The sequence below is a fragment of the Orbicella franksi genome, chromosome 12, assembly GCF_964199315.1.
Source record: "Orbicella franksi chromosome 12, jaOrbFran1.1, whole genome shotgun sequence".
Taxonomy (NCBI): Eukaryota; Metazoa; Cnidaria; class Anthozoa; order Scleractinia; family Merulinidae; genus Orbicella; species Orbicella franksi.
In genome coordinates this window covers 19497632-19525507 of record NC_138156.1, presented here as the reverse complement: position 1 = coordinate 19525507, position 27876 = coordinate 19497632, and the positions used below count along the sequence as shown (strand labels likewise).

The following is a 27876-nucleotide window of genomic DNA, read 5'->3' as shown; positions in this document are numbered from 1 at the left end:
TATTACAGTTTGAAATTTACTTTTCATTTTCTGCTTTGTACTACACTATTGCATTGTAAACATTTAACAACAAAGCTTATTTATAACACTTGCAACATCATATATAGTATAACTAGTTTTTTCTCTTTATTCTGGTCACCTGCATGTTTCCTTTGCAATGTATGAGTGTCGAAAACAAAGGGAAAACAACGCTAGAAGAACATGAAATAGTGGGTGCGTGCGATCTTTGAACTAGAAGCCAGGACAGCACACGGCTAGTACCAGAACCTCGTCAGAGAACTGAGTTTGGATGATCGAAAATATCATTTCAGGTAAACGGGATTAACCTTCTTGATCTCACGAGCCGCACCAGTTGATTCTTGCTCGGTCATAGTCGCCGCCAATTTGAATATAATGCTGGGCGTAGACTGGGTTCGACAATTCTTGCGCCGATTTGATTGATTCTTTGTTATGTTGTTATGTCAATGTTGTTCGCGCGACATGGATATGATGACATAAGGAAAAAAACAGTGTTTCGTGTTGTAGTTATTTTCATGCTGTTGTTTTATTACGTCAGCATGTTCACACTGCAAGCATAACGACATAAAGGTGATAAAGCCCTTGTTATGTCGTTATGTCGCAAGTGTGAACCAGGCTTTACACCGCAAGGAAAAGCTCGCGACGTTCGGGTGTGGTCGCGTGTGTACTGCATCTTCCACATAGTAGACAGGAACCTAGACTAGTCTTCTGCGCATGCGTTACAGGCAAAGCGCTTTGTTCTAGAAAATGTTGAAGCATTAGGGTAGTCTGGTTATTTGTCCAAATCTTTGAAATGTCAATGAAAATGTAAGAGGTGTAGCTTTGTGCATATTTAGTGTGGCGTGCCTCATTTTAGTTGTTCTGAATAGTTAACGATGTCCAGTATTCTGTGCGATGCTGTGCTGTCAGTTTTTAATACAATTAGGATTATAAGCAGAGTAATAATAACCGAATAAAAGAAAGTGGAATTTAGACTTGTAGCGGAGAGCTTTGTTATTGTAGTTTTATTTCAATGGGCAAACGTTTTTTAATATGAGCGACGACGATTTTCATCTTTAAAATAACTGCTGGACTTGAGTTGTATCACCTCTCAAGATTAAGATATAAATTTTCCTTTCTCATTTTCGTCGTTGTCATTCTTATTATGTTAGTTCTGGATGTATGTCAACCCAAATTGGGTTTTTTGATTATTACATTTCTATTTTCCCATCATCTGTACCGTACAGTTTTCTGATGCGGTTCGGTGAAATCAGATGTCGATCGTGATTGGAAATGACCAAATAATAGTTCTTGAGCCGCCTTGCCTGAGCTCTGTTTACTCGGCAATAAAAACCAGACATGAGATTGGAGTAATATGGTTGTGGTTAAGACTCATAGCCGCTTTTAATAAAATATCAAATTCATTGAAAAAATCCTTCATACATAGTTTGGCCCAGTAAAGATGTGGGCACTGAACACGTACAAAGACAAGTGGCTAGGATATGGGAAGGTGGAGGAATGAAAAACATGTCTTTTCTGCAGATGAAATCGGGATAACACTCGAGATTACATGGCTGGGCTGGTCACATGACCCCATGTTCAAACCCTGGAGGGGGTTAATGTTTATCAGTTCCAGTCTACTCCTCCCCACTATTTAAAGTCAGTGATAAATTGCAAATGATTTAAATCGAAAGTAAAGACATCGAAATTCTATTTTCCAGGGACAAATTTTAACTTTTTTGTAGAATCTTTTTTTAAGAACATTGAGGCTGAGATTGAACCAAATTTCAACATGTTAAGAACCCCGCAGATTGAGAGTCACTAGAGGAAGTTTATTGTAACAAGTTTTTGAAAGAACAGTGTGAATTCTGCTAAAATGTGAAATTTGAGTCTATACAGTCCAATAATCAAGAACTTTTAAGGTCGATTTTCACTAGCGCATAACTGGGAAAAATAACTGACAATTTGTTTTACAATAACAGTTGTAGTCAAACTATGGTCCTGTCCACACTACGGGGGAGGAATTTGAAAGCGCAGCTTTATTTCTCCGGTTAGGCCTACCGTCCACACTAATCCGTCACGAAAACGGAGCTTTATTTCTCCAGTTAGGCCTACCGTCCACACTAATCCGTCACGAAAACGGAGCTTTATTCCTACGGTTAGGCCTACCGTCCAAACTAATCCGTCACGAAAACGGAGCTTTATTTCTCCGGTTAGGCCTACCGTCCACACTAATCCGTCACGAAAACGGAGCTTTTCGAAAACGATGATGTCACGGTAATCATGTGATTTCCATGACCGAGTTTTCCTCAAACACAAATCCTTGCAGATGATTGGTCCGTTCTCAAATTGATCCGGCGCAATGTAGGTCTTAAAAAAGGAAAAGCGAATAAAAATAAAAATTGACTCGAACTTGACTTGGGTTGCGATACAACTCCTCCATAAGAAAGACTGAGCCAATCAAAATACGAGAATAATTCGACATATTATAAAAATTGATATGAATTTATAGAGAAAACATTAATTCGGGAAACTGATCCTGTTGGATGTTTGTTCCATTACTACTGAATAAAGTGTTACTAAATTTAAAAGTTACTCCTGAACATGCGACAAACTGATCACCGTTGTCTCCACACGTCGAATCAGGGCCAGTTATTTTAGCTTCTACTTCGTACAAGGTCTTTCTCTCTAAAAGAACCTGTTCGTTGTCAAACAAGACTTTAACACCAAAATAGGTAAATTTGTTTCCCTGTAACAGCTCTGAGGAAAATGTTCCGGTTTTAAGGACCAAAACTTTGAAACGTTTGAGATCCCTTACCACCAGTTCTACGGAGTAAGTATTATTCTCACCACCAAATAAGCACACTCCGAGTAGCTTGGTATCTCTGTCCAGTAAAAATAAGATACAATTTTGATCTCTCGAGGGGCCATATTTCCATCTGCGGTCTGATAACGAGTTAAATCTACAGCATCGTTGTATGTCACCGGTTGAAACAGATCTTTTAATTTTTGGAAACACCATCGGAGAACTCGGGACTGAATTTAGATGTTTGATAACACTGACGATTTCTTCTTTTGTTAATATTTTGCTGTCTAAAACCACACTAGCGAATTCTTTTTCATCCATTATTGGGAAGCGTATCGCCTTAATTATTTCTTGTCCAAGAATTTTTCTTTTCGCTTTTCCATCTGCTGCTAAACCTTGCCTTTCACATTCCTTCGTCGCCCACAAGTCAACAGCTTTAAACAGCTCTATCTCTTTGATCGTTAGATTGTCATGCTTGACTACTGCTACAAGTAAGGACCTTTCAATGGTCTCGAAACACTCTGATTTCACCGCCTCTTCTGTTTGTTTACTGATCACTTTCCAACATTGATGAAACAGCTTGTTCTCTTCGTATTTCTTCGCAGATGGCAGGATGCTGAAAACATTTGATGAATCTAAGTTATCTTTCAGATATTCAATGCATTTATCAGCCAGCGAAGGCACCATGTACTTCTTCGCCAAATACAACACTCCCATCACATTACTTCCGCTCAAATTCACTTCATCGCTGTACATATAACGAAACAACTCCAAAAGACTGTCGTACTCACAGTCAGGTAGTTGAATACAGTCTGTAGTCTCTGCCAGCTTACCGTAAAACATTGCTTCAAACACAGGACTGCTAGTCGCTAGCACAAACTTGTGAGTAGGAATCACTAGTTTACTTTCATTTTCGTCGTCGGCTCTTTTGACGAGAAACTTCACATCGCACTCGTTGAACATAAACTTGCTTCTTTCTCTGACTGTTGGTGTTGTTGTTTGCCAGTTTTCCTCGAAGACAGACATGATTTCTTTACTGAAATCCACGTAGTTTGAACCAAGAGAGTTTGATATTGCTAGACGGTGTAGAGTCGTGATAAAAAGTTGGTGGCAACTCGAGACAGCGGTAGGTTAAAATATTTGAATTTAAAGATACTTACAAAGTAAATAAACTGCAAAGCCGTGAACTAAGAAAACAGGCAGTGCTGGCCAGACCAGCCTTCTTCACTGAGGTTTAGATATTCACTAAATTATAAAAATGAAATTACAATATTATATATAATGGTGGATGTCGTAACACATACTTCGAAACTAAAAGGAGTGGCGGAAATGACGAACAAAACGAACTAAGTAAAGTAAAGATGAAGCGGGTCTACGCAGGTAAATACCTCTTACTAACTGAGTCCGAGGGCCGTACTGTACGTTACGGACCGAGATTTTTTCCCCATCGATTTATGGCCTAAGCGCGAATCGCGCGGGCCATAAATCGAAGGGGAAAAACGAGGATCCGTAACTTACAGTACGGACGCAGAAAACGAGGTTAGTAAGACATTTTTTATAACTTCTGTGTGTCTGACGAGTTGAGGAACGATTTCTATTCACGCGGAACAGCCTCAAATTTCTGACGCAATTCGAAAGCAAAACGAGTCAATTTGAAATCGTTGTTAAGTGACTCGTAAGTCTCTAGAAGGTTTTAATACACAATTCCAGGAGTAAAAGGAAGTTTTAAACTTTTACTTGCTAAAAAGTTAAGAACACTTGGCGACAAATTACAAGAAATTTTGGCAACAAAAACAGCTTTCAATTTTAGCGGGCCGTACAGTAGAATACACCCCGCTAAATTGACCTATCACAGCGCGCGTACTAATTGAGAGATATAATAACATGTTTTTCGATTCATCGCGTCTATTCATATGGAGCGTTTTCAGTCACGTGACCAGCAGCCATGCAAATTTAGTGGAACAAATGAAACTGTTTAGATAAGAAAAGAGTTGAACTCCTAAAGGATTGGTTTGTTACACCAACATGGCCGCCGTTTCATTGTTTTGGAACACCAATATGACTGCCGTGACGTCATGTGAAAACGTTCTATTGTTATAAGCCGTAAGCGTTTTTGCTCTTGCCATGATGAATTTTGAATTAAGATAATGGGTTTTGTTTTTGCCGTGAGTATTTGTAATTTGCCGGGAGTAATTTGAATTTTTTCGAATTTTATTTTGCCGTGATGAATTTTAATTTGCCGTCACAAATTTCACTTTGCCGTGACAGTTGTGGGCATCCTAGATTTCTGTTTGAGTAATCGAACGCACTCAATAAGCTGTGATTACTCAGTAAGCAGTGGTTACTTCTAGTTTAAAATAGACATTTTAATCACATTTTAGTTAGCGACAAGGTAAACAGTTTCCCTATTCGAAAAGGGAAACTGCTTTTATTGTCGACAACTACGTTTTGACCGTTTTTTCCGTGTGTGAGAATCACTGCTTTAGTTGTCGACAACTATCGAAACTGCGTTGTCAGTGGACAGTGGTGTCAGCATGCGTGTTGTGTTTTGAGCATGCGTAGTGAACTTTAGTTCCCAAGGTCTCGCTGACCGGACTTACACATCAACAACTAAACTCCAATGTGTGGAATGCAAGCATCGGATTAGTTGTTGATAACATTTAAGTGCCCCGTCATTTCTGTTTTGCTTCCTCTCCACTTTACGCTTTGTGATTTCACCCTAGTGTGGCGAACGTGTTTTGGGCTTAGCACTCTGCTTCTGTAAACAGTCGCAATAATGGTTTGACACACAAATCGATAGTTACAGTTTTTAGTTATTTTGAGTGAAGGACCATTAACACCGGCTATTTGATATACATAATCTGTGATAAAACAAGAAGATCTTTAAGATCTTATAACCGCGCTTTTAAAATTGAACTGTTTTCTTAGCTCTACAGTCGCAATGCAGGGCAGATTCCAAAGCAGTCTTTGATGATTCATTGATTACTGTAGACACATCACTTGATCGACACAAACTGTATTATTGCACCACCAGTCGGAGCCGTTGTGAAATCTCCGATGACGTAATCGTCTTAATCTGGAACTTTCATCGGGTTATGTATGGGAATGAAGATACAAACACTATTAACAACGGCTTTCTTTCTTAAAAGTCACGATTAAATTTAATTGCTTTTTTCCCTTGAGTAAAGGGCTAGTAAAGAAGTCACACGAGTCACATAATTCAAGAATTGCGTTATCCACGGCTATCTTTAGTACGGTGGTTATTTCTCTACCAATGACGTAATCCTTACATGTTCTGACAAGTTCTTTGCATGGCTTCCAAATATTTAATTTTCCTTCCAATCTATGAACTCGCTGCGATGAAACAGCCAAAGAATTTACTTCATTTGCCTAAATCCACAAGAAATACTGGCAAAATTCCAAATAAATTAATGACCGTCACTTCTGGCGAAATAAACTTGCAAAGTAAACACGATCTTATTTGTCACGTAGCGAAAGTGAAAGCTGCAACGTTAACGCATTCCATGGCTGACGTAATACCTTTTTTTTAGCGTATTTATTATTCCCTTTGAATCCAACTCTTGGATAAAACCAAAAGAAAATATATTTTACCCACAACAAAAAAAGCAATATCCGTAAAATTGTCCGTGTATTAATGTTTTAACAGCTTCTGGCGGAAAAACATTACACGTTGCGTGACTCAGAATTTGGTCGAGAGGGAGCCTTGGTCTCGTCACCGACAAAAAGAAAAAAATAATAAACCACGGGTAAAACATGAACCGCACTCGGCCCATGGCCGCGCGGTTAACGACCAAAACTGTTAGAATTATATTCCACTTGAAGCCAAAATATCAACTGAGGAAACTGATCCTGTGAAATGGTTGTCTTGTTACCAAAGATTGGAGACGACATACTCTCTCTAAATTGAAACGTTACTTCTGAACATCTAACAGCAGTGCTATCATTGTTGTCTCCACATGTCGAATCAGGGTCAGTTATTTTAGCTCCTTCTTAGTGTTTTTCTGTAACAAGACCAGCTCGTTGTCAAACAAGACTCTGAAACTAAAATAGCTAAATTTCTTCTCTTGTAATAGCTTCGAACAAACGTTTCCAGGTTTAAATAGTCTGCATACGAGGAAAGTGGCCCATTGTTAAAGAGCAAAAATTGAATATTTTTGGAGAAAACTGTTGTTGGAAATTCTTGATGGAAAAACTCGGTAAATATTTAATTTGCTTGTGCTTAAAGTTAAATTACCTGAGAGAGAAGGAATTTCATTAAGTTTCGTAGTTGGTGTTATTTTAATTGGAATGGTAGTCTTTATATAGGCTTAGTGTAATGACCAGGTGAATTGCTAAAATGCATTTTTATCTGACCATTTTTCCTGGAATAATGTGATTGATGGTATCTTATGGTTCTTAATGTAAAGTTATATTTTCTTCGATGTACAAACACAGCAAACCTTATTTCTTTACTGTCTTAGTGAAGATTACAGATGTACAGATATCTTAGTGAAGATTACAGATGCACAATTTTAGCTTATACTAAATATCTCCTAGTAACACGCTAATTAAAAAGAAAAGATGTTATTCGCGGAGGGCCGTGTTTCTTCTTCAATAAATAAGCCTGAGTTGTTGTTTGACAACGGTTGCATTTTTGATCTAGGTTGGCTTTGTAAAGGAATTATTTGACAGTTTACTTAATTTTCTTGTTATATATTTTTTTCCTTTAGGTTTTGCCTATTTGGGAAGGAACCACGAATGTTCTGTCATTAGATGTACTGCGGTCCGTGTTTAAAAGTAAAGGACAGGTAAATTGTACTCAGAACCTGATATAGTGATTTATTTTGTGGTTCACTACTTAATTTTACTTTTTCATTTTTTGGGCTCTGTAATTTGCTTAGCAATCGTTTGTCACGTGACTTTTCCCGCGCTTGCCACCCGTCAATCCTTTTTTGTACTTTTCACTGGCAACATTTTCCCGCGCTTTTCACTGGTCAAATATCTTTTATACCGTGTCATCCTACCCTAACACTCTAATATCCTTGTGATGTTCAATGCATATCTTCCTGTTTCAACATAGGTACTGAAGGCTTTTCACGCAAGCGTCTCGAACAAGTTGCATTCGTCCCACCCCACCCTGAAGATTTTGTCTGAACAGGTTCAGTCTTCCATGAATAAGTTGCTGTCTCCACAAAACTACGAGCTTCTTTCTGAATCGCTGCCTGCACGTGATCTGGCGTATAGCTTAGCAAGGATTTACATAGGTATGGCAATCCATGTGTATATCAGGGGTTATTGACCAAGCAGGAGGTCAAGATGGCTGGATATTGGTGCAGTTGTCTTCTTGCGTGTTTATGGACTGAGACGGAGTCGAGGTCCATAAACGCTCAAAAAAAGAACGGGACCAATACCCAGCCATCTTGACCCAACAAGGTTGGTCAATAAAGGATTTATTAGTACAAATAAAGGACACCAATTAAAAGGAATTTCAAGGAAATTTTTCTTGCGGGACACAGCTCGTAATCCCGAGCAGGCAACATAATCACAATCTTGCCCACTCAGGTAACCCATCACAGTGCAGGATTTGGCTGACTCGTCCGCCTATGGAGCTAACCATATAATAAGTAGATTTATTATATGGCTAGCTCCGTGAGCGGGCAAGATGAATCAAATCTTTCGCTGTGATTAGCTACCCGAACGGGCAAGATTAACTACTTAATAACCGAGAGTGAGGTCGTTACGGGAAAATCTCAAACTGAGGCCTTGCCGTATTGACCTCGCTTTCGCTTGGTCAATACGTTAGGCCGAGGCTTGAGATTTTCCCGTAACGACCGAACGGTTGAGGTTATTAAATTGTTTATTATATGGCTCATGAATTAAAGAAAAGAAAAAAATTATTCGAGCGGAAGTCGTCAATTTCCATCCGGCGATGCGCGCGTTTACCGATTCATTCATCGTCTCAAACTAAGGGCAAAACTACACAGTCAGTGAACTTCACCACTGTATTACGTATTCCGTTTAAAAAACACATTTCTTTACGGGAAATATGATTGTCACAGCCTCAGAAAGGTATTTTAGTATCGTGGTGCCACAACTTGATGGGGGAGTTTTTTCGAATTTTGTGGCGAAACGTCAACGCATATAGAAAAGACAGAAAGTGCTTCAAAATAGTCCAAACCAACGGTCTTTCAGTGAAAGAAATACTAATGCTTCAGAATGCACTGCTCAGAATAACTCGATCTTCGCATTCGCTTTCGACAACAAATCATTCTTGGCCTTCTTCATTCTGGGATTTATGAATGAACTTTTTCAAGTCTTGTGAACGCCTAAAACTTCCTGCAGTTATCAGAAACACTGCTGTCGACAGAAACCGCCCGATTTTTTACATCTGATGATCCTGGAAACTGATTTTCACTTGCTTGTGTTAAAGCGAGGGAATCTATTTGACGAGAACTGTCACGGAGTTTAATATTTCGGTAATTGTTGTGACTAAGATGATAACTTTACTTATAAGTTTCTTCGTGGTGTTCTGCTCAGCGTGCATCACAGATCTGCCGATGGTGTTTTTCACTTAGCGATTTTAGCTTCCGGCAAATTTTGATTGTTTTTCACTAGTGCCTAGCAAGGTTACCGGCTGGTAAGTCAAAAACGACTTCTATATAAATTTTATTAAGGAAAAATCTCTAATAAAATTTACTTTCTCTTACTGTTTTTAATCGGCTTTCATCGTTTCAATGCGCTTGAATTTTCCGAGCCGGGCTCTTCCTAATTTGCATGATCCGTAATCGGCCCTTGGGCATTACGGCTGCATAATGACCGTTCAGATCTCGCTCTTAGCCAATCAGAGCGCGCGTTATATCGGCCACAAGCCAAAGCCTTATAATAAGGAGCTATCTTGCCTGCTCGGGACTACCCGCCGTGTCCCGCAAGGAAAATGTCCCCGAAAGCCATGTAATAAATCCTTTATTAACCAAGCTTGTTCGGTCAAGATGAATGGATATTGACCTCGTTCTTTTTTTGCGAGTTTATGGACCTAGACTCCATCTCGGTCCATGAACACGCAGAAAAAGAACTTGGCCAATATCCAGCCACCTTGATCTCACACTTGGTCAGTAACCCATATTTACTGGACCCAGTCGTTCGCTTGTCACCTGTAGGGGCATGATCAGAAGCCGTGGCCATTACACTCTTTCTGTTACTCTGCTTACATCCAGCGCTCGCATTCAATTCGTATTTGACGTTTAAATCATCTGAAGTGTTTTCTTCTCTTTTTGTCAGCGTCTTTGCTTATAGAGCATGCGTCATGGGAAGAGGCCGAAGGACATGACATCGAGGCTGCTAAGAGGTAAGGTAAAAGCCACATTAGTAGACAGTCTTAGTAGCCTGTGTTACAGCCGCCCTCGTGGAAAAAAAAATCACACAATTATCAACGGCAACACAGAGACGCTCTCTGTGACACAGTCCACCACATTTGTTTTTGCTCTGTCACAGACACTTATCACAGCCAGTTTATAAGAATACTTCAGGCAGAAAATGTGGCCGTTTGTGCAACATAGAAGAATGTTCAGCTTTCGCCAGCTAACCTGAGATGCTTGAGTTCAGAGCAACGTTAATTTGTTTTAAAATGAGGTGGTGCAGATCCACTTTGACACAATTTTAACTTTCTGTTCGAAATGAGCGTTTAGTTATCAGCCCCAAAATGTCTGAACTGGGTGCCTTTAACTGCATGCAGCTGACGCTATTATTGTATCGAACTGTGGGTTCGGTACGCATTAGATTCTGTTGGGTGATGAATTTTGTAGGTTTTTAAAACACTGAAGGTTCAGTGTCAACATGTGATAGAGTGCTAAATCCGCTCAGCTCGTTTGACCTCACGCTGATGAAACGATAAAAACTGAATAGAAACTCCCTGGCAACTCTCATACCTTGATTAACTCTTGCTCAGCCTCGTTCACGTTTAATTGTACAAACTATACAGAAAGAATACTAAGCGGGCGGTACAATTCTCTAGGTGGTGTCAACAGGACTTGACCCCAGTCCTCACTCATCTCAGACACAACGCGTATGACGCGAAAAGCTCGGCGTGTGACCTGGCACTAGTCATGAAGGGACATCCAGAATTTAAAACAACACGATGAGTGGTTTTGTTGTGGAAAGTGTAATTATTAGGCTGCAACCTTCAAATAATGCCACAATGGTACACTTTACTCGAGTAAAACAACCTGAAGAACTTACAGGGTTGCTATGGTGTGTGGAAACACAGCAAATCTGTCGGGAAACTTGATATTGTAAAGTACTTTCTTTAGGGAGAGTGTGATCTTGTTGGTAACCGCACAATGTCAGTTTTGGCGTCATCCACAAGCGCGAACTGGGAAGCAAGTGTTTTAATGCTAATTTTATAACGAATTAACTGAGACTAAATATTTAAATGGAACTGTAATTCGAAACAGAGAGCTTGTGAAACATACTAATTGATAAATTTTGGGTGTATTCAATGCATTGCGTTCAAAAATTAAATTCCTTGGCACAGTTAATCTTTGCCTTTCAACATTCAAAACTGATATTTTTGTATCTTGATTAGAAACTGAGTCACTTATGCCATTAAGGCAAATATTGTAAACAACGATTCCCCTATATGCTGGGAGTGAATAGTTTTTTAATTTACCGTATAGAATGATAGAATAGTACAATACTAGGGTGAAATCTATAGAAGACATGTGTAGGTACTATTAGGGGGTCCAAATTGCTATAGTTCGATCATACGCTTCATCTCAAATATACTCAAATTAGTGAACAGACTCAGTGGAGTTCAAGAGTTTTAAAATTTGACTGGAAATGTTTCAGTACTTTGGAAAACTGTTTACGTGGTCACACAAGGAGGTTTACTGTATGAGCGGACTGTACTTGAAGGAGTTTATGTTTCCTCATCAGTTGTAAAGATCTTTCGTTATTAAAAGCATAACGTGAATTTATAACTTTATTGGAACTGTACTGGGAGTGAGATTTTGTTACTTTTTCCTCTACGTATCGTCACTCAGTCTCTCCTCTGAGAACACCCTTCCCACTTTCCAATCCATTGAAATCACTTGTCATCATCATTTGTTTGATGTTCTTGTGGAGTGTTAGGTTCTAGGTTCTCTACCTTTGGGCTACCCACTTGTATATTAGAGTTTTACCCAATAAAGAGGCGCCGTGACCTCATGGTTAGCGCTCTGGGTTCTAGCCCTTGTCGGTGTCATTGTACTGTGCTGTTTGCTAAGACGCTTTTGTTTCACAGTGCCTCCTGAAGTATTAATAGGTAGCGGCGAAATGTTAGGGAAACCGGATGCAAGGGGTTGGGGATAATCTGCAATGGGCTAACATTCCATACGCCCGTAAACTCTTCCTGTTACGGAAACTGGGAAAAGCTCTGGTGTTGTAGGCTTCTTAAACCCGAGTAAACACTCAACCTATTTACCAACTAAGAACTATTCACGACTGAATGTTACTCCTTTTTTTTCACCCAATTCTAACTTCAGTAATTGGTTAAAACGTGCGCGTATTATTGCTAACCAATCATAATCAAACCAGTGGTGGTTTGGATCACATGACGTTTTTTTCAGCTCTTCTTATTGGTTATTCCAAGTTGGCATGGCGCCTTAAGGATACGTCATTTTACTTCAGTAGCGATTTTAATCTTCTCCCAGAAACTGGCTTTGATGTTGTACCTGGTTACCTCTAAACGAAATTCCATTAAGGTACATATTTACCGGACCATACTTTTTAACCCACAAGGAGAAACAACGCCAAAAGTTAGGTATCGATCTCTCCTGAAAACTTCGAGAACCGACGTCGCCCACACGATGATGTGTTCTTATAGGGAGAGAGTTAAATCAAATGGAGGGAAAATGACAAGAGAAGAACCAAGAACATGAATAATCGACAACACAAACAACAATCAACCAACGCATTAAGGGCCACCTGCTCGTGCGGCGTAGTGATCTGGAGAGCAACTGAGAGGTTTTCTGGCAGTGGCCGCACCCAAGCTGGATTTTAACGGTCGAAGGTAGAGAGAGTCTAGCCTTCAGATCAGCTATCCTGGAGGCTTAGAGGTCTGGTCGACTTAGCCACCTAATGCTGATCACGTACAGGGCTTCGTAGTGGTCGAGTCTCCACCCCCTCTTCTGGGAGGAGGGTTCTCTTGTGAAAAGGCCAGGGATGTTCGTCCGAAAATTTGAATTAAACCCCTAAAGGATACCAATCCTTGCGTGGCTTTTGTCATCGAGTGCAACTTTAAAAGATACCTAAACACTATGGGCCGATTAGTTAAACGAAGTCTAAGTTAATCATTGTTTAGGGCTGAGCCGCGGTTTAGACGTTGTCTCGATAAACAACGGCTAAACGATGTTTAAAATTCATCTTTGAAACGCGACTGAACCGTGTTTTCTCGAGCCAATGGCTAAACCATGTCTTATGAGGAAATGCGTTGCCTGTGGAGTTATTTTGTATGCAAATTTCCAGATAGTGAGTATGTCTCTGAAGTATGGCTTCTAAAACAAGCCCCACAACAAATTTCAGCGAACAAGAAAAACTTTTATCGGCCGAATTGGGTAGAGACTTTCCGGAAGTGGAAAGCAAAGACTATGAAAGTAAAACCACGTTGGCCAAAAAAAAGGGCAAAGGCATGGGGTGAAATTTTAGCTCAATTTAACTCCGAAAATCCTAGCGTTATCAAACGCGACGTCAGTCAGCTTCAAGGATGCTGGAGGCGGCTGAATCTCCGGCCGAAAAAGGAGCATTACTTACATCGTCGTGAAGTAAGAAAAACTGGTGGAGGAAAAGCTCCTGCCTCCCCAAGGGAAGAAACCAAATTAGTAGCGGACGTAATCCCAGCCTCAGTTAATCCTCAAGAGCAGGAATGTGATGATGATGCAGGAGAAGAACTTGATTTAAGGCGGGACAAAAACTCAATTGAAGTTATTACTTGCGAAGTGGAGCCAAGTCTACTTGGTGACCTTGAAGCTATTAGCAGGAAAGGAGCGGAAAAAGTCACGAAACAGGATGATAGTCAGAAGTACAGTAACTTTCAATCGCTTCTAAAAATTGTTATTTTGAATCACCAATAACCCTCTGCAAAGTTCCTGTCGCATGGAATCTTAAAGCAATTAGCACTTGCTGCATTGGTGTAAGCGCTACACCTCTCCTTGTTTGATGTTGAAGATCTTTATCCAAACTCTTTACGAGGTCACTGACCGAGTCCTTTCTTAGGCGAAAATGCAATCGAAAGTCTTCGTCGTCGTATTCCTCCAATGGGTTAAAATCTATCCCTAAGGTGCCGAACATGTATATCAAGTCGATTGGCGTAGTTTCTTAACTGTATGTAGCGCAGAGGTCCCTCCATTTCAAAATGGCTGACCATGAAAATATCGTTAAACGGCGTTTAAACCTACCTCTGATCAGGTCTAACTTACTTTTCTTCCTTAATAAAACTTAGATTGACTTCTAAACGAGAGCAAGAACTAATTGGCTTTCGAACAACCTGGCGTTGAGTCGTACGTTTGGGTTGGCAGGGGATGGGTGGGAAGGGCTCTTTTGTGCCTTAAAACCAAGCGATGTGGTCACGTGTCCTATGTAACATGTATTCCCTGTCCGTTTTCAGATCAGACGCAACAGACCCATACTTCAAACGTGACTGTCGTTCCAGCCTGGAAGAGGGAACTGGCAGAGAAACGAAAACAGCGAATAGCAGTGAATGGCTTACAAACGTCCCGCAAAGAAAACGAACCCAAGACATCTCCTGAGGTGCCTCGGTGGAAAAAAGAATTCGCTGAGAGGAGAAAACGCAGAGAAATGTCGCCAAGTCAAGTGCAACCTGATAAACGCGAGCGGTCTCCGGAAACTCCCGAGTGGCAGCGGAGATTAGCGAACACGCGACGAACTCAACCCATCGTGGTACCGAGAGGGCCGGTGGAAGATTCCACAGACCAGATCCCGAGTTTTATGAAGGAGTTTGAGAGGAAAAAGAGAACCTTGCCTCGCGGTAGGTGCTTTAAAAAATGCTACTTATATGTAAACTTTCACGAAATTTGTCGAGTTTTATATTCCAATTGTGTGGGTGAATTAATGCCACAGGATTAAGAGGCTAGCCTCCACCGCCTTTGTCAGGATTTGAACATCAATTTTTTCCCCTCGATATAGCTCTAAGCTTGGATATTAAGAAAGCTACAAGATAGCTAATTTGAGCCAAGCGATGTAAAGCAACGATTCCAATTTTTCATGGATTTTCAGGGTTTAACACTTGGGGAATAGCAATTCATTCGAAGCAAAACGCTTGCCTTTGTAAACCGGGAGTGCCATCAATACATGCAATCAACGTGTCTCTGTTTCTTTTCAGAGGTTGCACCCGAAGCTGTGTGAGCCACTCGGCTAAATACCTTTTGACTAGCGCTCTTGTTAGTACAAATGAAATTAACCTGACAGTTCGTTTGCTTACATATTTTTCCTATATCCTTGTTTACAATCCCTCTTAGGACCTAGTCTCGTCTACCTGCGTGTTTACACATGCGCGTAAGTTGACGTGAGTGCTAGTTTAGAGCACGGCAACAGAAAGACTAGGATATTTATTACACTTGTTGTTATACCGCGTTGACATTAATGTTTTCTTTGCTTTACAGGGAGAAGCTACGTATGACCAAAAGAAAACAGCCCAAATGTTGTTTATTGTTTCAACCCTCTCGTTCTGCAAGGTTTTTGAGTTGAATTTAACATAGAAGAGTTCATAGATGAAGCGTTGCTTCATTTTGGTATGCAATTTCGAACGACACCTTATTTCGGAAAGGTAAATGATCGGGGAGGTTTGGAAATAAATGAGTGCTGTTTTTACAAATATATTAAGAATAAGTGGACAGTTGATAAATTGTAAATTGATGATATTTTGGCGCGTCAAAAAGTAAGAGGTTTTTTTTTCATTTGTTATGATTAAATCGAGTTAATTATATCTGTTTTCACTTTAAAAGAAACAGTAGATCTAGGGAAATTTACACGATATTTAAATGTTCAGATTTTATTCCAATCTTTGCCCAAAAGAGCAAATATATTTTTGTAGTACGAAATTGTTTACATGCTATTTTTGTCATAGCATTGGTCGCATTGGCCGGAAATATTTAATTCTGTGGGAAAAGTAATGATGAACGTTTTGAAAATAGGATTATAACTTTTTACCACAATCGACTATGAAGTTCTTTTATACAATAACGTCTGCAACTATGACTTTCAACATTTCAGGCCAAGGGAAAAAAGAAAAAAAGCGAAAAACCTGACTTTGCGTTTTTTACAGGGAAAATGCTGAATTCATCTTTATAGAGCTTGGTTTAATGATTTGCGTAAGAAAAAAATTCGCATTTTAGAGTTAAGTGAGCGACGTGTTCTAACCAGTCAAAGCGAGGTGCGTATTTGTTTTCAGCCAATCAGGTTCGAGTTGTACAAGTGGTGATTTGTTTTGCTTACTTTTCCCGCGCTTGCCAACCGTTGCAAGTGTTATTCCTCGAGCTTTGATTGGTTTATATAGTGACAGGCTTTGTGGTACTTTCATTGGACGGTTTAAAATATTTTGACATTTCTAAAGTAAACATTTCTTTTGTCGTTTTGAGCTACGGTGTGGGGCCAATAGAGAAAGGCTTCTGTTCCTTTTGCAGTTTTTGTGCTTTTACATTCGCATTTACTGCCATAATTTTTTTAAATGTAATGTCAGTTGTGCTAGAAAATTATGGAAAGAAAGTAAGCATTGTTTAAATTAAACTGTACGTTTTATTCTGTGCTAAGAGAAACATTGGATAATTTTTAAAATTTAGATAATTCCTGGTAATTTCCTACCCTTTTGTATTTCGGTATGTGATATTTTCAATTTATTACTGCGCCCGTCACTGTTCAAAAGCAGTGTTCATCGTTGTCATTTTCAACGAGTTATTTGAAAGAAAATTTTGGAAAATAAAGTTAACTTCACTAATATTGATTGAGAATTTGGTGAAATTATTGTGTAATTTTTCCGATATGATGTCTGTTTTTTAGGGTCCCCTCCCCCAGCCTGAAATGTCGTTGGCCTTTTTGTCCTCCAAACATTTCAGGCCATTGAGCATCAGAAAATGTTGGTAACTGAAGACTTTGCCCTTCGATTCAGTCATAAGCCCAGTGGCGCATCTAGGGGAGGGGTCCGGGGGACCCGGACCCCTCCCTTATTTTGGGTGAAAAAAGAAGAAATGACTGAAGGAAGAAAAGCCGGCAGGGCAAGTAAAACAAAACTGCTCCCCCCCTCCTCCCCCTTAGCTCAAAGTCTGGATCCGCCACTGAAGCCGAAGCGTTTGACTGTTGAAATGAAAGCTTTGATTAGTTCTTCCAAGCGTTACTGTCCTTTTCTTGTTTTTGCCAACTTACAAACATCACTTACAATACATGAAAAACCTTACAATACCTTACATTGCGTTACTTGCTTACTTACAATACGCGATAATTACTTACGAACATAACGTTCAATACATGGCACAACCTACTTACAATACGTTACATTACGACACTTAATTACTTAAAATACGCTGTAAAAAATTTCCACATCTCTTGAAATCCCCTCCCACCTTCGACGTGGCAGCAATATATTTTTTTATCTCGATTTTATCCTGCACCAATGAGATGAAATCACTGAAAACGAACATAGTATTATTTAAGAAACTATTTGCCTAGCATTATGATGTGGTTGAGGATCATCCGGTGCGTACTGGGACGAGCAATTCCAAATAATACCTCTGGCTCGATGAGAAGTAAACTCGCATTACTTACGGTAGAATACCACCTTTAAAACTTATCCCAAAAGAAGACGCTTGCGGGCAGCGAATAAACACGGCAAATGACGTATGTTTTGACTATCAGAGGGGCAGAAAGGGCTTTTTGAGTCTGTCGTTGAAACCCTAGGGTCTAACCATTCAATTCGGAAAGTATTTGAACACTTTTTACACGTGTTACTGTTGGTTTCCGATTTTGAACAATAGATTTCAATGCTCATAAGTTAGCTAGAGGTTCGTATTATGGAAATTTTGTAAAGTTTCTATTCTTCTCGAAGGGAAACTTGAAACGAGGTATTTCTTAAATACGGACATGGCAACTAGTTCAATAAAGTTTGAATTACATTAGCTCTTGAAACTTTCCTGAAACTGAAATATTTCCTGTTGTACAAAAACAAATCTTGAGAGGTTCTATACGTGATACACTGAGTGTCTGTTATGAAAAATATGTTCCGAATACAGTTTATGCTCGAGTTTTGGGTAAAGAAGCCCCGGCCCGACCCGAGAAAGCGGTGGGAATCAATCCTAGTTAGAGTATCAGTCAGATCAATGAATTTGATATTCCTGTGAGTGAAAAAGAGTGCTTTACTTGTTCTTCTGGTTTCTTGATTTATATCGGCATAGGCAGGTAATTCGTGTTGCTTTTCTTTTCGGTCATCTTTTCCGCTTTTCTTTTCTTCTTTAACCCGTAATTCTAGGAAGCGCTTGTGCTGAGAACAGACGTACGTTACGGAGTACTGAAAAAAAAAACAAAACACAGTCTTATAAGTCTTCGAGGAAGTTTTCGGATTGATTAATGAAGATGTCAGAAGCAACTACTGTTTTGAACAGACACTGTAAACGTGGCTCTGTAAGGGCAAGTACTGCAAGTAATGGAGGGAATACCCTATATTTCGCGGGAAAACACGCGTGTTTCTCGCGTGGCGCTTTTCTTTGTTGAAAGCGCGGTTGCTGAGCCATAAACAACACGGCTGCAGAATCTGCAGACCTTTACAGCTGAGATGTGATAGAAAGTCTTGTGGAGCGATTTTTTTCCCCACTGTCTGAGTCATAGATGTTAAGGGTAAGAGTAATACCCAGAAGGTTCTTTCTTCAAAGTTTTGGTGCGTGCAAATTCAAAAGCACTTCAGCTTCAGAGAGCATACAAACAGAGTTTGAACTGAACAATCGTGATGTTCCAGACAGTTTTAGAGGCACTTCATTTGCTGCTTCCAAGAGAGGGTCTTTCTTTCAAGACGCACCAAGGCTCCGGAATCAATTCAGTGGCGATTTATTTTTGCAGTCGTACTTGAAAAGAATCCTTCCACAAGAGGTAGGGCTGCTGTTCAATATGATCAGCTCATTCAATACAAAAGTGTTATTTGTTGTTATTATTTTTAATTTAAGCTTATTTAAGCTTATTTTTTTTTTGAATTCCTATCACATGGAAATGATAACAGCTCAGATGAAGTGTGACAGTCAGTGCTGGACTGAAAAGAGATGTGGAAGTGTGATTTTCTGGGGAACAGCACAAGACATGGGTTTCCCATTTTGAAAGCTTGGGATCCTTTTCTGAAGGGGGTCCAGTTTGGGGTCCAGTCTGGGGTCCATTTTGGGGTCCAGTCTAGGGTCTAGTCTGGAGTCCAGATTGGGGGTCCACATTTTGTCCTGTCAATTTTTGCAGCCAGGTATTGGTTCATGCAAATTCTTATCAATTATTTCTTGACTATTCTTGCTTGATTATTGATTATTATTATCCAACTGCAGGGAATACCATCCAAATAACAGTACAAATGTACAGCGATATTGCACAGTTATTTGAACAGTAGAAAACATGTTTGTCGGACAGGTCGGCACGCGCACGCAAAGCTGTCACACTCTCCCTCTTTCACTGATAAATTCATTGACTACAGCAGTTGGATAATAAATCTCTTATTATATGTTTTGGTGTGTAGTATTGCTTCATATTCTTACTTGTTGTTTGTATTTTAACTTGCCCTACCAGCTCGTCAAAATAGGTCACAACTGGTAAAAATACACAGTGATACTACACACCAAAACATCTAATAAGATATATTTATTTCTTGTTTACATTTGAAGCTGATTCAGGTGAATTGGATTTATGACAGGAGCATATGATTTTTCCTTTTTTACTGCAATAACTATAATATCCAAATGGCTGAAATATTTTTCTGACTGCCTATGTTGGTGTCATATGCTGTTGTGCCAAGCCCCCTTCTTGAGTAAGAGAGGACTAATTTTCACTTTGCCCCTCCCTCCTCCTTTATGCCCTTATGGGCATCTCTGTTCCACCCCTGAATAATGAACAATAATGGGAAGTTGACTGGTAACAAATTCAACTGTCAGATTCCTGGCTGATACTTGGATATGTTTTGTTTTGTTTTGCTATAGATGTGAGACTTTATTTTCAGATAAAGTTGTACTTAAATTGATTGTGTGCACCATGTATAAGATCTCTCAAAAACTAGCTTGGAAAATGATCACTGAATTCACTGTATCATACCACATGTGGTGTGTGTGATCTCAGAGTGTGCTCTTGGTACAATTTTCCTAAGGGAGTTCCTATGAAAGCTGCTTTCTTTGGTTTGGTTTTATGTTAGAAAATGCTTAATTTAGGTCTGCTATTTTTTGTTTCCAACCTCAGATTTTGCAAGAAATCAGGTCAGACTTAGAACATTTTGGACACAGAGTGGCGACTGATATATACTCCATGGGACGAGAATGTGAGCTGCAGCCACCAAAACTAGAGCATTTTGATGCATGGGGCAGAAGAGTGGACAATATTCAGACCTGTAATGGATGGAAACAGTTACATGATGTCTCAGCTGAAGAAGGGCTGATATCCATTCCCTATGAGAGGAAATATGGACAGTGGAGGTAAAAGTCTTTCTTTGTGGGAGGAGGACAGGTGGTAAAACTGATTTATTCATTTTTCTAAACGAGTTTTTGTTAGAACAGTACTTCTGTTCCAATCGAATGGATTTGGTGATCAGGGATCAACAGAGTAGCAGGTAACATGTAGTAATCTGAAGTATTCTGTGTACAAAGAAAATTAATTTTGGGGTTGTCTCTTAGCCAAACTCTAACTATGATTTACTAACCTGAGCGTCATTCTCAATAGCCCCCAAAATTTCTTCTCTTATAGAACTTCAATCTGTAGTGTATATTTCCTCAAAAAGCTTCTAGAGTAACTGAATCACTTGCCTGTTGATGAAATGAAGGACAGAATCTACCACCTCGACTGCAATATCCACTAGACTTTCTCTGTACACTTGTATAATGCTACTTCCTTTAGATAAGATGCAAGTCTCAGGATACCACTAGGCATCTTGACAGATCATTATCATAGACAGCTCACTGGTTTCACTCATGTGTGTAGAGAGGCTTTGTTTAAGAACACAGCGCAATGACCCTGGCCAGGGCTTGAACCCAGACTGCTGCATGTAGATTGGAAGTCTAGCATAAATAATCTACAATCCCTGGGACTTTAAGAGCATTTAACCTTGACATTTTTTTGTTATTCTTAGTCGCATATATCAAGCTGTGAAACTGTTCATGTTTTCTCCTTCCTCTGGTTTGTACTCTTGTCCATTGGCAATGACTGATGGAGCAGCCAAGACTATTGAGGTAGTGTCTGCATTTAACTCTATCCAATGTTGTCCTTTCGAAATTTTGATATTCTAGATTGCGGCTCTCTTAGGCGCTATTTTATGGCTTCTTTTGTGCATTTGCTCTTGTTCAGAAAGTGATACTTTTTTATTCCAAACTAACACCTACAGTAGTTTTCACATGTCAGTACACTTGCTATTGTAAAGTTCCCTGCTTTACCATGTTGATTTTTATAATAGTTTTTTTACATTTAATTTGTAGGTCTCAGATTTAACAGAGAATCTAAGTGTTCTACAGGATGCGTACAATCATTTGACAAGCAGAGATGCTGAGAAATTCTGGACATCTGGTCAGTGGATGACAGAAAGAAAAGGAGGTTCACATGTTGGTGAGTTAATAAATTATTGAGACACAGTATATTTACATGTACTAAATAGGGAGTGAAATAGGTTGTCTGCAGCCAGTAGTGGAAAAGGACATGTATGTGGTTGGCAGGAAGTACCCAGTTTACATATGACATGATTGTACATCTGTTGAAAGAGCCATCTGCTCCTGTCAATGTCTTCAGTCAATGTCTTTACTGGTGATTGATGGATTGATCTACAAGATTTGTCTGTTAGTCTGAATTAATTAATTCAGGGTCACACTTCAACAATGTTCAACACTAGTTGAGCAATGCTATTGCAATCCTTTGTCCTGTCATCAGAAATGTTGCTCTAGACTGTTGACTAATACTACTTTCAGTTCAGTTTTCAGTTTTTTGTTATTGCACACTGTTTACAGAAAGCAACTTAAAATAACATGGTTTACAATAAAACAGATAAAAAATACAAATAGAAATTAACTAGAAGAAACAATATTTGGTTGTGTATAGTGACCAAAGTAGCCAATGAGCTTTCGAGTTGGTCACTGTCATGCAGATATAAGTTGGCGTTGGCTGCATGTTAAGAATAATTGAAATTTTAAACATTTACATTAAAGACGATATGATTCTTATAAGAGAAGAAAGACATACATAAATGTAAGTTAGAATAAAAGGAAAACGATGTCCTGAATATTGTACAGCATTATCTTATATGGCTAACAGTTTCCAACATTTAGAATAATATTATCGCCTGGGTGTTTGTCTTGTTTTTGTCTTGTTTCTGTAGCAAATGGAACAGAGACCATAGCTGTTCCTCAGGATGATGGTACCTACAAACTGTATGGTTATAAATGGTTCAGTTCAGCTACAGATGCAGATGTGACACTAACTCTAGCAAGAGTACAGAACCCTGATGGCTCTACTGTACCTGTAAGTTCTACCCATTGTCATTTGTGAAGTATAAAGTTAATAGTTTTCAATAAGCAAAGTAAACCACAAGCTTGGGAACCTATTTAACTAACTAGTCCAGACTTGAGGATTATACTAGTCTGAAGTGTCAGCCATCTCCTCACACTTGACCCTCAAGGACCCAGGCAAGGAGACAGGATGTCTGAATTCCCAGTGTTATAGTGTCATCCTGTGGCATCATACATGGGATGACATTTCAACACTTAGATAGAGGAAAGGTGAGAATGCAGTACATGAAGACAGCAAACACTTAAGACTAGGACGGTGCCTAATTTTGTTACTGCACACATGTTCCATGTATCATTCAAGGCATGCATTACGCACCACAGACACACTGGGGTTGCAATTGACGAAATCGACTATATTACTAAGCGCCAAACAAAAATAAAAGTAAAATTTCCTACCAGGAACACCAGAATAGCAGCATATCGCTAATAACTAACTGGTGGTGGCTGCCATCTTAAAACCTACAGTAGCTGCTATTTGTATAAAAATGATACTGAAATCAACGTGAAAACTTCTACCTACAAATGCAAAACACATGCAAAACAATAAATTATTGTGAGAGATGCAAATCAAATAATGTGACTGCTGAACCTTTTTTAAGGTAACTAACTAAAAGGTGTTTACTGTTTCAGGGAACCAAGGGCCTCACCATGTTTTACCTATTAACAAGAAATGAAGATGGCCAATTAAATAACATTGAAGTTCAGGTAACAGCTTAATTCAAAGTAGTTATTAATAATAATGTATGAGTTAGTTTGTATATTTAATGTTAAATTGATTTCATTCTGAAAGACAGAACGCTAACTTATTTCACTACATGCACATTCATTTCATTGATTCTTTTTTCATTGACAAATTTTTGCTTGATGCCTAGAATATCCTTCAAAGCTTCTTCCATATAGAAGGCATTTGTGTTCTGTTGCTGGTGTACTGTCAATTTTAAAATTTGGTAAAGTGGTTTACAAGTAGAAGATTTAATTGATAGGCTGCTGTAGGACAGTGAAGTATGCTATTCTAGCTGAAAATGTGTTGTTTTCAAATCCCAAAAACAGTAATTGAGGAATCTTCTGGGTTGCTGCCCTCCCCCTTGTCCTCAACATGTACAATGTACCTCCACAATAAAAAGACAAAAAAGGTATTGATGTGTAATTACAACTGATTGCAGAGATTAAAAAATAAACTGGGTACCAGGCAGCTTCCAACAGCTGAGCTTCTGCTTGATGGATCACGTGCTTACAAGGTAAGCAGGGAATGGAAAACCTGACAGTTTGATCCCTGACAACTCTTTTTGCAGCGGCTGCATAATGCAAACAGTGTACTACTCATTCATGACACTTTGGTCACAAATTTGCACTTCATTGAGCTAACACCATTACCTAGGGGTTTCATAATTTCTTTTTATATAATATTGGTGCATCTTGAGGGTAAAGAAATTTAACCTCAGTCATTTTTCTTCTTCACTATTTTGGGGCGAGCAAGGCACTTTACTCTCACTCTTTTTGTTTTTTTATCAGAAATCATTTGAATTTGCAGTATTCGTCTGATGAGACAAGTTTAAACATTGTGCATGGAATCACATAATGTGTTTTGTCAACTGTTTTCAGGTGTCTGAGGAAGGCCGTGGGGTTTCTTGTATATCAGACATGTTAACGATAACACGTTTTCACAACAGTATCTCGGCATCAAGTGTTATAAGGAGGTAAGGATAGGTTTGGAAATAGAGAAAATCATTTAATAACTTTTTTTGACCTTAATTTGTGAAAGAAAACTGTGTTGACAATATTTGTTTTACTTAAATAACAGTAAAGATCTAGATTGATGTACCATTGCCACATGATCAAGTGTTTTTAATTTAGTCTTTTTGATAACTTCTGTTTTAACTAGCAAATCAAATTGCAAGAAATGTAGGCTCATGCAGAGATGTCAATATTTGTCAGACTGCAAGTGTATGGAGCTTGAGAATCTGCCTTGCATTGTTCTTGCATTTTGATTGGGCAACTGAAGTGAAAGAAAGTAATAAAGATGCAACATTATGTTAAGACTTGGTTGAGTGACCATGTAAAGGCAATTAAATGCTCAACCTCGGTTAAATTCCCAAGAGAGGTCAACATCTACAGTTGATATCGACAAAGAAACTTGCTGACTAGTATTTATAGATAGTTTCTTAATATGAGAGAATTTTTTGGCAACTAGTAAGGGAAATTTACATTTTAAAAAATATAAATTTGAGTTTAAAAATTAAATTGAAATTAAATTTTGAGCTTGGCTGATGAGATGTAGTAGAAGCAGAAAGCTACATGTATGGTGTCAGCCTGATGATGTACACTGGAATCCCAATTCTTCAAACAATCTAGGGGAATAAAAATAGGCTTTAAATATCAAGAGATTTGAAAAATGTAGGGTAAATTTCTCCTAACCTTTTTGGCCAAGGGAGGAACAAATTGCTTTGAGTAAGTGGTAACTGAAATTTCAGTCTGGGGATTAGGCTGAGGGTAGGATATGACCAACATTTCAGGCTAAATAATTGAAAGGTTTGAAAAATTGGTTGCAAAAAATGAGGATTTTACTGAATAGCATTCTTTTTCCATTGGAGGTTTCATACCAGCCTTGCAGTCTGTTTATTATATTTTAATCGTATCCTTGGTTTGCAGGATTATGAGTTTGGCTCAGGATTATTGTTTGAGAAGATCAGTGTTTGGGAAATTACTAGTGGATCACCCCCTTCACATGCAGACACTCGCTAGAATGGAGGTAAGTGGTTTTCTTGCTTGCTGAACTTGTGTAACAGGCAAGACATAAGGTTTTCATTCACTAAATTGGGTTGGGGGTGGGGAGGGTGGAGGAAAGATCCAGCTGATGGTGTGTTTCTAGCCTGCAAGCAGGCTCACCTTTGAGTCGCGCACAAGCGTTGGCGAGTGAAGTGATTTGGCAGAGTGGATTCTGGTGAACAGGCACCAAGAAAGTTACTTTCTCGTTTTGCAGATTCACCGCTTGATTTGGCGCTTGTGGCTATGCCATTCTCACTTGTGGTCCTCAAACTTGAGCCTGCTCGCATGCTAGTGCGTTTCTTACATGAGTAAGGTGACTTTGAATGGTATTTTCTTCCCAAAGAAGAGAAAGCTTCTTCCATCCTTCCAATCACCGACTGACCCTTATGTCTGTCTCTAACCTTTTGATGTGTTTACAGTTAAGATTTGGGGGGGTGGGGTGGGGGAGGAGCCCATTTGAAAGAGACTGGAGTGCTTTCACTTGGTCCCATTTAGATTGTTCAGTACAGACTGTAAATATTTTTACCCGTCAAGTTGTCTTTTAGGATTCTATGCAAAGGAAACAGAAATAAGAAATACGGCCATACTTTTTTTTTAATACTGAGTTTTATAAGGAATGAAATCTTTAAAATTTATCAGAAGAGAGCATTCAGTGACATTGTCTTTATGTCTTTAAGGTCACTGTAGCTCTTAACATTATTGTGTCTGATTGAGAATGGTGTCTTTTCGGTGCCAGATAAAACTTAAGTCAAACCCAGATTTATCACCTTTCTTTAGAGCTCTCATTCAATTTTTCCAGTGGGCATTTCCACCCTGAAACATAGCAGGCCCCCTTTGTGTGTATTCAAGACCCTCACCCTGTAAGATTTCTTAAGCTTTAGAAGCTTTAGATGGAATAACACTTTAACTTTAATATTAACCAGGTAGAGACTCGTGCAGCCTTTCTACTGACAATGGAAGTTGGCCGTTTGCTCGGTAAACAGGAGTGTAACAAGGCATCAGATGTTGAACTACAGCTCTTGAGACTTCTTACACCAATCACAAAACTGTACACTGCTAAACAGGTAAGCCCTGTTATGCATTATGATGCAACATACGATCAGTAAGTCACGGAATAAGGTGCAATGCTTGGTGTTTCTTTGATAGGGGCCTGCTGAGTTAGGCCTGGTTCACACTAGCAACATAACGGCTTAACTGCATAATGATTGACGACATAATCGCTTATGTTGGTAATGGGAACATCAACATACGAAAACGATCAGTGTTGTTTCCTTTTGTCGTTATGTTCATGCTGTCATGTTTCTGTTATGTCATTATGTCAGGATGTTCACACTGCAAACATACCGACGTGACGTTCTTCTTATGTCGTAATGTTCATGTCTTTATGTCGCTAGTTGAATTAGGCTTTATAGAGTAGTTATGCCAACAACAACAACAACAAACACTTCTGTCACACAGAAATTCTAACAACAAAAACAACAACAACAACAAACACTTCTGTAACAGAAATTCTAACAACAAAAACAACAACAACAACAAACACTTCTGTGACATAGACATTTTAACAATCAGAGTAACGATTTCCTGTTTTTTTTTTTGGGGGGGGAGGGGGCTAAACAACGACTTGCTAATGGTGATCAATGGTTACATTTTGAATTTCTGGCTCTTGGTGTCTGAATGTCAAAGATGTTGTTCTGGTAACATTAAACAGATGAAATAGACCATTGACTCCCACGTGGCTTTCAAGTCAAATGGCGGGGAAATCTCTAAGAAAAAAACACGTGAATGGCGGTAAAATTGTCTTAGGAAACATGTGAATGGCGGATAGTGTCTTGGAAAACATGCGTATGGCGGGAATACGTGTGCGGTAACACGCGTAACACCCAACACGTGCGATAACACGCGTCACAAAGAGAGCATTATGTGTAGTGTTGGCATTTTTAAATGACTGTACTTTGACAGTCCATGCAGGTCAGCTCAGAAGGTCTGGAGAGTTTCGGTGGTCAAGGATATATTGAGGACACAGGGATACCTGGATTAATGAGAGATGCCCAGGTAACAAAGACTCTATTATACATGGCAGATAGCTATTCATCAATTTGGGACGCTATTTATATCCATACTTAATTACAGAGGCAATTACTGGACAGAGAGGAATGCAATTCGTGGAGTAAATCAAAAATGACTCAATGCTTCAAATCATGAATTGGAATACACTAGGAGCAGCTACAAAGTAATATATCCGTAACAAAGTTGAAGGTTAGGAAGTTTTTTCCAAACCTTTTCGTAGTTAACTTTTGATTTTATTAATTTAATAACTAACGTCTAGGTAGTGCTATATTTAGGAAAGCAGTTCTTGTTCAGGGTTTTCCTTCTGTACATGTATTTTTTCTTTTGTTTTCGTATTGTTAAGCTAAAACTATTTACGTGGGTCACTAAAGTAAAATTGTAACCAGAAAATTCCGTGCCGCTACATTTGATAATGAACTTGATAGTGGTGTCATGACAACTCCGAATCGTCGTTCAATTTTATCGCATATTTTACAT

At 39.1% G+C, this 27876-nt stretch overlaps 5 protein-coding genes across 19 annotated transcripts in view; 4 read left to right on the top strand and 1 right to left on the bottom strand.

The window, feature by feature from the left end:
* The window catches only part of LOC145464373 (acyl-CoA dehydrogenase family member 11-like), a 37342-nt gene extending 26306 nt beyond the window's left edge, over nt 1–11036 (top strand). The window contains exons 12-15 of one of the 2 annotated variants that reach the window (XM_081448249.1): nt 7534–7611; nt 7884–8067; nt 10082–10148; nt 10815–11036. In XM_081448249.1, the coding sequence (XP_081304375.1) occupies nt 7534–7611; nt 7884–8067; nt 10082–10148; nt 10815–10941 (456 nt within the window). In that variant the 3' untranslated portion in view covers nt 10942–11036. The remainder of the gene's footprint in view (nt 1–7533; nt 7612–7883; nt 8068–10081; nt 10149–10814) is intronic. The other variant, XR_014041428.1, reaches the window with a different exon arrangement.
* LOC145464392 (BTB/POZ domain-containing protein 6-like) lies at nt 19–5407 on the bottom strand. The gene has a single exon (XM_081448268.1). The coding sequence runs from the start codon at nt 3827–3829 to the stop codon at nt 2504–2506; it is 1326 nt and encodes a 441-aa protein (XP_081304394.1). The 5' UTR covers nt 3830–5407; the 3' UTR covers nt 19–2503.
* A 509-nt stretch (nt 11037–11545) lies between the features above and the next one.
* LOC145464380 (uncharacterized) overlaps nt 11546–27876 on the top strand; it is a 49642-nt gene continuing 33311 nt past the window's right edge. Inside the window, exon 1 of the mRNA XM_081448258.1 lies at nt 11546–12769. The gene's annotated coding sequence lies outside the window, so the exon portion shown is untranslated. The remainder of the gene's footprint in view (nt 12770–27876) is intronic.
* LOC145462282 (uncharacterized) lies at nt 13426–16628 on the top strand. The gene is made up of 3 exons (XM_081445784.1): nt 13426–13856; nt 14353–14822; nt 15457–16628. Exons 1-3 carry the CDS (start codon nt 13426–13428, stop codon nt 15471–15473), a joined length of 918 nt encoding a protein of 305 aa, XP_081301910.1. The 3' UTR covers nt 15474–16628.
* Nucleotides 18492–27876, top strand: part of LOC145464371 (acyl-CoA dehydrogenase family member 11-like) — a 97040-nt gene continuing 87655 nt past the window's right edge. For 5 of the 14 annotated variants that reach the window (XM_081448237.1, XM_081448236.1, XM_081448235.1 and 2 more), the window contains exons 1-11: nt 18494–18925; nt 20258–20490; nt 21141–21240; nt 21484–21610; nt 22374–22516; nt 23194–23268; nt 23727–23801; nt 24166–24260; nt 25213–25312; nt 26253–26393; nt 27292–27384. In XM_081448237.1, the coding sequence (XP_081304363.1) occupies nt 18668–18925; nt 20258–20490; nt 21141–21240; nt 21484–21610; nt 22374–22516; nt 23194–23268; nt 23727–23801; nt 24166–24260; nt 25213–25312; nt 26253–26393; nt 27292–27384 (1440 nt within the window). In that variant the 5' untranslated portion in view covers nt 18494–18667. Of the gene's footprint in view, nt 18926–20257; nt 20491–21140; nt 21241–21483; nt 21611–22373; nt 22517–23193; nt 23269–23726; nt 23802–24165; nt 24261–25212; nt 25313–26252; nt 26394–27291; nt 27385–27876 lie in introns of all 14 variants that reach the window. The other 9 variants (XM_081448240.1, XM_081448242.1, XM_081448243.1 and 6 more) reach the window with 3 other exon arrangements.